The 9,452-nt window shown below is 41.0% G+C and overlaps 1 protein-coding gene across 12 annotated transcripts in view; it reads left to right on the forward strand.

Annotated features, from left to right (window-relative positions):
* Positions 1 to 9,091, forward strand: part of RIPOR3 (RIPOR family member 3) — a 53,255-nt gene extending 44,164 nt beyond the window's left edge. For all 12 annotated transcript variants that reach the window (XM_054081541.1, XM_054081534.1, XM_054081542.1 and 9 more), the window contains 9 exons: positions 909 to 1,048; positions 1,758 to 1,890; positions 2,611 to 2,719; positions 3,889 to 4,050; positions 4,220 to 4,378; positions 5,463 to 5,665; positions 5,915 to 5,998; positions 6,955 to 7,045; positions 8,083 to 9,091. In XM_054081541.1, coding sequence (XP_053937516.1) covers positions 909 to 1,048; positions 1,758 to 1,890; positions 2,611 to 2,719; positions 3,889 to 4,050; positions 4,220 to 4,378; positions 5,463 to 5,665; positions 5,915 to 5,998; positions 6,955 to 7,045; positions 8,083 to 8,180 — 1,179 coding nt within the window. In that variant the 3' untranslated portion in view covers positions 8,181 to 9,091. The remainder of the gene's footprint in view (positions 1 to 908; positions 1,049 to 1,757; positions 1,891 to 2,610; positions 2,720 to 3,888; positions 4,051 to 4,219; positions 4,379 to 5,462; positions 5,666 to 5,914; positions 5,999 to 6,954; positions 7,046 to 8,082) is intronic.
* Positions 9,092 to 9,452: the final 361 nt, after the last annotated feature.

The raw sequence follows: 9,452 nt of genomic DNA on the forward strand, positions 1-9,452 counted from the left end.
GCAGATCCATCATCTGGAAAAAGAAATTAAGAAGCTGCATACAGTCAAAAGGGAAACCAGTCTTGGCTAAGCAGAATCTGAGTTTTATGTCAAAGCTTCTGCCTTTTGGTTTGTTTCAGATGTTTTTTGATATTTTTCAGATTTAGTATACCTCGAGATGACTGGATCAGTTCATCAAACCGAATGTTTCTCCAGGATCACCTAGCTTTTGCAGGCAGTTCAGTCTGTCTGACAAATCCTGTGATGCTTGAAAACATTTATTTTGCTAGCGGAAAGGTCCTGGAGAAGAGCCATCTGCAAGCAGTGGGTTGGATGGCAAATTTGCTAGCATTGTAGTTCATGGAGCCAGTGTGCAAACTTAGGAAAGTAAGATGCTGTAAGACTTCATCTAGTGTCTGGGATAATAAATTACATTAACAAAACTGCACTGACTTCCTATTCTAGTGCAACCACTTTAAAAATAGAGATTAGAAAAACCAGACCAGGTGCTCTCAAACCAGCCTTTCCAAGGGGGAGAAAGTTAGTGGCCCTGGGAAATCCACTGTTAATATTGAAGTTCTTGGATACTATGTTGGAATGCAACAGACTTCTAGATCTGAAACAATGGCAGTAATGGCCAACGATGCAGAGAAAATCAGCTCTCATACCAAACTTAACAGTCACAGAAATCCAAAGAATAGAGTGTTCAAAATATTAAACCATATTGTTTAATATTGTTAAAAAAGTTTAATTACCAACATTATTTTGGGATCGGAGTGCTGTGCCAAGAGCTAACTTTCCTGGTGCGTATGAATAAAATCAGAAAAGCGAATTGATTTGTTATTAACAGTGGCTTGAAAACCACAAAGAACCTATGAAAAATGGCTTGATAACTACAAATGATATTTTTCCTTCCATTCCACCAACAGCTAAAGACAGTTCACCACAAACATTCATCTATGGAAAGTTTAATGGTGGAGACAGTGCTGGAAAGTTTTGACTTTTTAAATGCTGATTGTAGTGCTGATGAGGTCTCATTGTTTGGAAGCATAAGAACAGCCAGTACCAGGTAGGTGTCTGCAGTGCTTCGTGGCAGGGTAAAGCAGTAAGGAGGGCTGATCCCGGGAACGCTTGCTGATTACACTGTACTTGGCTAAGTAACAGCGGTGCAGAGCTCCTGTAGGTCATCCAGGACATGATGGAAAGCTGAACGTATAGGACTGCTAGAAAACAGACTGCAGGAAACAAGCTTATCAGGATGGTGCTGAACAGTTCTGCACTAGGGAGGGAGATCTACGAGTAATTTACAGAGTTCTACCCATTCTTTCTTTTGAATTCAATTTGCATTTAGCAAGTTTTGTAGCACTGAAACTTGCATTACAGAGCTATGAGCTCAAACCTGAAAGACTACACTCCCAGTATCATTGAATGGGAGTAACATCAAGGAATTTGTCTGTTAGAGGTTCTTCTTTTGTGGTTCACCTGCTGCAAATCAGCCAGTTTGTTACCTGGAAGCATCTGTTCCTGGTATTGATTCTCCAAAATGGGATTTTGTGAGATCATGTGATCTGGTATTACTGTCCTGAAATGAGTTTTAGAAATAAAGTCCTTATGTTTTTAGAGAGTGTTTTAAATGCAGTAAAAATGGTGTTATCTGTTAAATGCCACCTGATTTGTACTTTTGCAACTTGCATGAAGGATGCTACTAAGACTGCACATCTTCATATTCATTTGGTGATGAGGTAATGTTTTAACTCCTTTTTCCTGTTTTTTAACAGCACGTACAATGACAACGCACTTCAGTCCCTGAGCTGTGACATGAGAACAGAAACAAGAGATGTAACTACTGGCGATGACAACTTAGACACACTTTTGATAACCCATCTAAAGCTGTGCAAAGGTCTTTTGCAGGTAAGGAGCAACCTATGGGTTTCCAGGGCACCGGTTGTAATGGATTCTGAGTATATAGCTGGTTCTTTTATAAAGGCAGAAAGACTCAGACAGAAATTGAGTCCCGAAAATGTAATGTATACATGTGTATGCACAGAATGTGTCATACAAACCTCTGGGTTTTGTTGAAGCTCTAATAACTTTGTGCCCAAAGAAGGCTGCTGATGCAGTACAACAGATTTTGGGTTGAATTGTCTATTGATAACAGGTCATCAATTTTTTAATGAATGAAAAGGCTGCTACTACTAGAAAGAAACTGGTAGTATGTCGGGCAAGAAAGAACTCTTCTCTCCACTTGAGACCTTACTCCTCAATAAATTTCAATTATAGTGCTCAAGCACATCATCCTCAAAGAATTACCTTGGATGAGGATGGGCAGCAGGGGACAGTGCAACAGTTAGTATTGATCTGCTACACAGCTGTCAATGGACAGGGACAGAGAAATATGTCACATACTGGACAACCTGTTCCAGCGTGATATAATTTACTCATCCTGTCCTGCTGAGCAGCTTTGCACTCAGGAGTGACCCGTCCATGATGCAATGGGAAAAGAGGCCTTTGAGACCAGCTGGTGTGTCTTCTCACACATTTTAGAAGTTTGATTCTAAAACAAATCCTCACTCATCTTGAGCACGATACTGCCTTTGTTTCAGCTACTAAGATAAGCGTGTTGCATTTCAGAGACTGAAGTCACCAAATGTAGCCCAGGTTGTCCAGGAGAGCATTTTGGAAGAAGTGTCGGAGCAGACGCGAGTGCTGGGTGATGTCTTGGATATGTCTGTTGAAGAAAGTGAGTACCTAGATTATTCCAAGGCATGTGAGAGGTACAGGTAACTCTGCTCAAGCTTGCCCAGAAGCATCAGGGTTTCATTCTAAATTCCTTACAGACATGCACATAATTAAAACAGCTTTTGTATCTAGAGTCTTAGAAAAAGCAGGGCTTGTTGTTTGGGTTCTTTTCCCCTGCAATGAAGGAGAAGGTTTGAAGAAATTTAGCTCAAAGGAATAGTAGTCTAACTGGTATGTCTTAGAAACAGGGATTTTATAGATGGAGTTTGCAGCAGAGTAGCCTTAATGAAGACCTCCTTTATATCTGTGCTCTCATTTAGTAAGCAAACAGCCCAACTTCTGTACACGTTTGCAAGAAAAGTTTGGTGTGCAGTTTTTCCCATCTCAGGCCTTCCAGCTGCTGAATTATTCCACTGACTGTTGGATATGACAAAATGATAAAGGCACAGTGGGAGACTTTGTAGGCTTTTTGTTCTTGTCTTGGCAAATGTAGCGGCAAGAATGCAAATTTTAGTTGGAAGCATGTGCTGACAGATTTTATCCTGAAGGATGTGAGAATAAACTGTTCTCTAGAGGAAGGCTCCAAAGGGCCTTTGGAATAACATGATGAGGAAAATGTAAGAGTCTCAAATGCAGAGCACATCGCTGTAGGTAAGAGTGAGAAATGACAGAGTTTAAATGATAACAAGAAAATACAGGGTATTGCTTAAAGTGCTATTCTGAAGTGTTTAACGAAAGAAAGCCTGCCTCAGCCCATGCACTGAGATTCAGAGTTCTCCACTTGTGAAAGTACGTGTGACAGGATCTCTAAAATGCTTGGGAACAGCACATCTCTTGTTGGCAGGAGTGGAAACAGTTCAACTCACAGAAAATTCATCTGAAACTTGACTCAGATGCTGGCATAAAACAAATAATGAGAGGCAGGAGAGCTGCGAGGCATCTCATTCAGGTCTCACAATGACAGTTTAGGAGCTCAGCCCAAGCTTGGTGAAATCAATGCTTGCAGATGTTAAAATACTGGCAGCTTTGAACAAAGCCATCTATATAAGGCAAATACGAGTTATGCTGACACATCTCTAGATATGCCATCTGGTGCCTAATTTCTCTTGTAGAATCCAAAATCCACTAGAGCTCACTGACTTTCTAAAATATGATGACATTTTTCCCCAGTTGTTCAGAAGACTAAGAAGAAGAAGCACTATCTGAAGATGTGGAGTGATCTTGCAGAGCCTGGCAGCATCTTGTTTGCTTCAGCAGAAAGATTCCGTCATGCACTAAAATACACATTGACGCTCAAAGTGAAGGAAAAGTACCCCGGTCAATTAGAAGCAGGTACTAGTCTGTTTCTTGAACACAAGGCCACTCTGGTTTCATTTTATTGCATGGCTAAAAATTGTCCTTGTAGATTTTAAAAATAAACTAAAACTTAGCTACTTGTTTTAAGCAGTTTCCATCTAACCAACCTTTCATTTTCTTATTTGTTCTTTTCTGTTACTTTCAGTGTTGCAGAGGCTGCTGGAGCAGATCATCACCTGTGACGGGTTGCTCCCCTCTCTGCACCTCCAAACAGAACCAGTTACTTTATTCCAATTTTATAGCTACCTGGAGAAACACCACATTACCAGCCTGGAGAAACACTTTGGAAAGCTTGCTAGAGAAGGTAATGGCAGTGCTTTACTCCTTCGCTTGAGCTCACAAGCCCAGCACCTGACTGTTGCTCTAAGGTTGCTGCTCAAGATACGCGTTCAGAGCAGGAAACAGACCAACCATTGCACTGACAATTTCTTTCCATTTTAATTCCCCTTATGGCCATGCAGTTTTAATTAGAACAGAAAAGACATGCTTGACTCTTCTATTTAACCAGGTAGAAACCAAACAAGGGGGTGAAGGATGGGTCAGTGCCCTAAAAAGTGGGTTCTGTGGTGTTGAGAAGTTAAAGCAGAAACCAAGTTGGCAGGACTCTACAGCTAGATTCAAGGAGTGACTAAATGCCTGTAGCTTTGTGTGACTACAGCAGCTATAATCAGACACACATAATAGTATTAAAATTTCAGAAGTTACTAATGTGCATTTTTAGCACGAAGTAGCTGGTGTCTTGCTGAAGCCAACGTATGAAAACACTCGAAAACTTGGTCTGTATCAGACAAGAACGATTTTAAAAATACTCCTGATATTGGCTCCATCTTCAGTCTTATTTTGATGCAGCCGACTCATCTGGTGGGGGACTAAACTTGTGCATTGCTAGCCAGTGAAAGAGACCTGGAATACTCTTCAAATGGAATCTGTCAATCCAGTGCCTGGTTTCTTATTTTTTGAAAGATAAAAGCTTTTCTCTTTTCTCTTCTTTTAAAAGTATTTCCTTGATTGCATTTTCCATATTTTAAGATTAGTGTGCTTGTCCTCAGGACAAAGGTGCAGGAGTTTTGTTGCTCCGTATGTTGTACTCGATGCACCCGGGTCCTAAAAGAATGAGGGCTTGGCTGCATCCTGTGAACTAATATTGTGAAATAATCTTTGCTGCGTTCTTCAGGCAGTCTTGGCATAGGAGGAAATAAAACAATGACAGAGAAAGAAGACAGGATGGTCAAAGGGGCAGTCATCCTGATTTGCTTCCTGCCACACTTGGCTACTTATTGGCCTAGTGAATAACTGTGTGTGGCTAAAGGAGATGGAATTAGAGAGAGGTTTGTCTTGTCTTGATAATGTCTTTGTCAGTAAGCAAAGCTGAGTCTCTTCACTTGCAGTGATGCTGATTGAGGAGCTACAGTGCCCTGGGCGGCTGAAGACTCTTAAGAAATTGAAAGGGAAGCGACTGAACAAACTCCAACCCCTACCGCAGACTTTACGGCTACTTGGGATTTTACAGCTAGATGACAACCACCGCGTCAGCAAAGCAGCCACATCCTGCCTCTCCCATGCAGCAGCAAACAGGAACTTCAGGGAAAAGGCAAGGACTGCGGTTCTTATTAGCTTTTCAAAATAGATGCTGAAATACATGGAACTCAGTTTATCCTAGAATAACACTGTTGTCCTCTGCATACTTCATTGATCTATTAACTAGAACCTGAACTACATCAGTGCTCAAGTGATTTGCTGAGATCCTTTATTCAAATTAAGTCAGTGCTAATGTCAGTCTGAGTTTGAGCTGCATGGTTATGCTTACATTTCTTATATTTTTTTCTTTTCTTTCATTTAGGCTGTCTTTTTTTACACTGATGTTTTAGCTAACTGTGATGCAAGACTTCAGCAAGCTGCATGTTTGGCCCTTAAAAACCTCAGAGTAAGTAATTAGAGCTCTACTTTTGCTCTGTGTCTGGCCAAAACTGCTAGAGGCAAAAGTGTATCTAGCTTTTATTTTTAAGTTGGTGGGGTTACTTTTTCAGCTTCCACCTATTTGGAATTAATGAATTCTCTGGCTGCCAAAGTTCTGAACTATTAATGGTATTGTTCAAAAGGCAGCAGGCAGAGGGAGCTGCAGGCTTCTCAGAGTGTCCCAGTTTGATCTGACAGGCACAGTACAATGGCAGAAAGGATGTTTTCTAATTTCTACAATATTGTCAGTGGTGAAGGATAACAGAGACTGATGCGGGGATATCTAGCGTGAGAGAAAAATGAGCAACAGTCAGCTCTGCATGGAGGCAGTTCTAAGGCTTTAACTATAGAAATTTAAAGTTAAAGAAGTTCATATTTTTTTTAAATAATAGCTGACTACAGTCAGGAAATAAAATTAATATTTACATTGCTATTATAAGAAACTGTGAGAACAAATTTATAGCTTTTAATAGCCACAGGTCTGTAATGGGTCCGTTTGCATGCAAGAGATTATTGTGAGTACAGTTTCTACAGACAGGTCGTCACAGGAGAGACTCCACAAATCAGTCTTACTCTCAAAGTCATATCTGTGAAGCAACTGTTGCCCTTGTGCAACCTGCATTAACTCTTCCAGTCAAAGTCCCAATTGCTTCGTGCTAATTTAACGGCACTGCAGAAGGGAACTGTACCCTGGAACTTTTATACTTTTTCATGTACTATAACAGGAGGGAAGGTCCCAGAGGTGAAATCATGTGCAGAAAAACTGACTGCAAGCTGATATGTTGGGGGAGAAAAGAATGGTCGCAGTAGAATTCAGATGTGAGAAGAGATGGGAGTTAGTGTGTAGGTGTTTGCCGTGTGAAAAACATTGGTCAAACTGCTTGCTGAAAAGCTACTGTTGCAAATTTTTCTTTGCTTAAACAGGGCATTGAGAGTATTGAGCAGGTTGCCCACCTGTGCCAGTCGGAAACAGAGGAAGTTAGGAATGCGGCCAGGGAGACGACGCTATCCTTTGGTAAGTCTTTTGTACAGCTTTAAAAGAGATTCTGAAAAAGTAATTGAAAAGAATACAGAGTCAGAAGAGGTTTGAGATTCAGCCTGAACATGCCTAGGACAATGGGAATGTTTCATGAACCGTTAAGGTAAACTTTGTACCACATATAATAACCGAAGGCTCCCATTAAAGGTTGTAGAACCAGACCAAGGAAATTCCTGTAGGATAAAGTGCTTTAAGAACCATTAAACTTTTTAAAAAGGTGGCAGACAAGTGCTGACAGTGCTGCTGGAGCACTTCTTAGCCGTAGGACTGGCATCAGCAGTTTTCTTAAATTTTTTTAAAAAGGACACCTGAACCTGCAGGCTCACACTAGCTAAACTGATTTAGAGATCTTTTATATACCAAAACCACAGCAGACTCTTCAGACCCGGTAATCTCTTCTAGCCTACAAACTGACTGGTTACTTCTAATTTTGATGCTTCTATTCTTCTTCAAATAGTTCCACTCTGAATACTGGAGGGGTGAAGAGTACAAACAGCATGAGTTTATACTGAATTAAGTAGATCTACAGTGGAGCTGAGCTGCTTATGGAATGTCAGTGTTCCCAATTTGCTACTGTCCCTTATTTGTGCTTCTGCTGAGGGCAAAGAGAATTGCCTGGGCTAAATATTCTAAATGCACAGCTGCTAGAGTGGATCTACAGTCTATCTATGACATAGCAATTTCCCTGTTTTGTTCTTCCTAAAACCACTCAGATTCATGCTTAGTTCTTGGGAACTCCAGGCTTGCTTCACAGAAACACTCAGATTCACATGTATTACAAAACAAGTTTTCCAACTGTGATGCTCCAAATCATTGCTCACGTGGAAATGTTTATGCAAGGCCTGATTTCCCATGGTGGCTTCTAGCAGTTCACGGAACACTCTTCCTTTAGAAGCCACAAGCACATCTCTGAGAGTTCTTATTAGTTCTGAACGAGGTCACAACAGAAGTGTTTCTCAAGTATTGCTTTTCTCAGGGTGTTTCTAACTGAGATGTATTTTCTTTCTCCATAGGTGAAAAGGGAAGGCAAGCCTTTGAGAAAATGGACAGGATTTGCTGTGAGTTAAGAGGAACTATACAAGAGGCTGACATTGAAATCACAGTATTTTAATAGTGGAATAAGAGGAGCTGAATCCTGTTGTCCTCACAACCACATATGGGTACCCAAGGAGTTTATTTCTTTTGTTTATCAGTGTCTGGTATACTTATGCCCTGCTCTAGGCTTGCTGCATCCTGACAGAGTACAGGCTTATTTCCAAAGTGGGGAAGAGTTTGCAGTCTGCACTAAGTGGACTGGAATACATTTGCTTGTTTGTCTGCACATGAAATAAGTGCTGGACAAATAAATATTAGGAACTCTTAGAACATGGAACCAGGCTGTCACTTAAATTAAAATCCCCATCTCACTGGAATTATCTGCCCCTTCTCAAAGTCAATATGTTCTGTTTTCCCATAAAGCATTTTAATAATTTGGCCTTCTCAAAAAGAAGGGATCGCTTTCCCAAAGTCCCCCTAAAACCTCGCAGACAGCAGGGCATTGACATCAACAACTGCCATCCGCAGTAGAAAAACTGAGCAGCATTACTTGGTGGTTTCCTTTTCTCGTTCCATTAAGTTGCTTCAAAAGCCAGTTTCTTCATAATCATCACAGCTTAGGACAGGTTCAGGCAAAGACTGACGGGGATCTCTGCAGAGTGTATCCTCGGCCGTTTACAGCAGGAAGGTAGGGATGGCTCTGAGTAGTTCTGTTTTTTCTTTTAAATTTGTTCCTTTAGTCCTAGATCCACACTGCTCAGAATTGCACACCCAGTGCCAAGCTCTTCCCTCCACACTTTTGTAACGTAGTGGAAGGGTCGCCCTAAAGAGGGGCCTGACTTCAGGTGAAACACTTGAAAGGGGGTGGCTTATGTGTGTATATATTTTTTTATATGTACATTGCTTTTCTATTCAATATTTATTTGTTGGATTTCATACTATTTTCTAAAATTCTAATAAAACATTTGAAACACTTGCAGGAAGTTATTTCAGGCTGACGTGCTGGTAACATCGTGGGTAGGTAGAAGGCAATAAATCCCCAAAGGGAATTAAGATACTAAATTCACACACACCTTGGCTGGATCTGCAGGACGTCCTGCACGCACTGCACTGCTTTGTCTGTTGAAAGCTCAGGCGTGCACTGCTGAGACAGAGGCAGCTACTGTTCCGCTGTCGGTATTTAGTTTGGAAACACACAGCTTGTTTGTACAGCTGAACTCTTCACTGATGAGCCCTGAATAGGACCACGGGCTTTAGGTCATCCTATTCCACAGCGAAGTAAAATTAACAGCCTGCTTCTCTGTGCTGGAACTCTGATTATGATTTATGGATTTATTTAAAAGCGAGG

This window comes from Cuculus canorus, chromosome 16, assembly GCF_017976375.1.
Source record: "Cuculus canorus isolate bCucCan1 chromosome 16, bCucCan1.pri, whole genome shotgun sequence".
NCBI classification, from domain to species: Eukaryota; Metazoa; Chordata; class Aves; order Cuculiformes; family Cuculidae; genus Cuculus; species Cuculus canorus.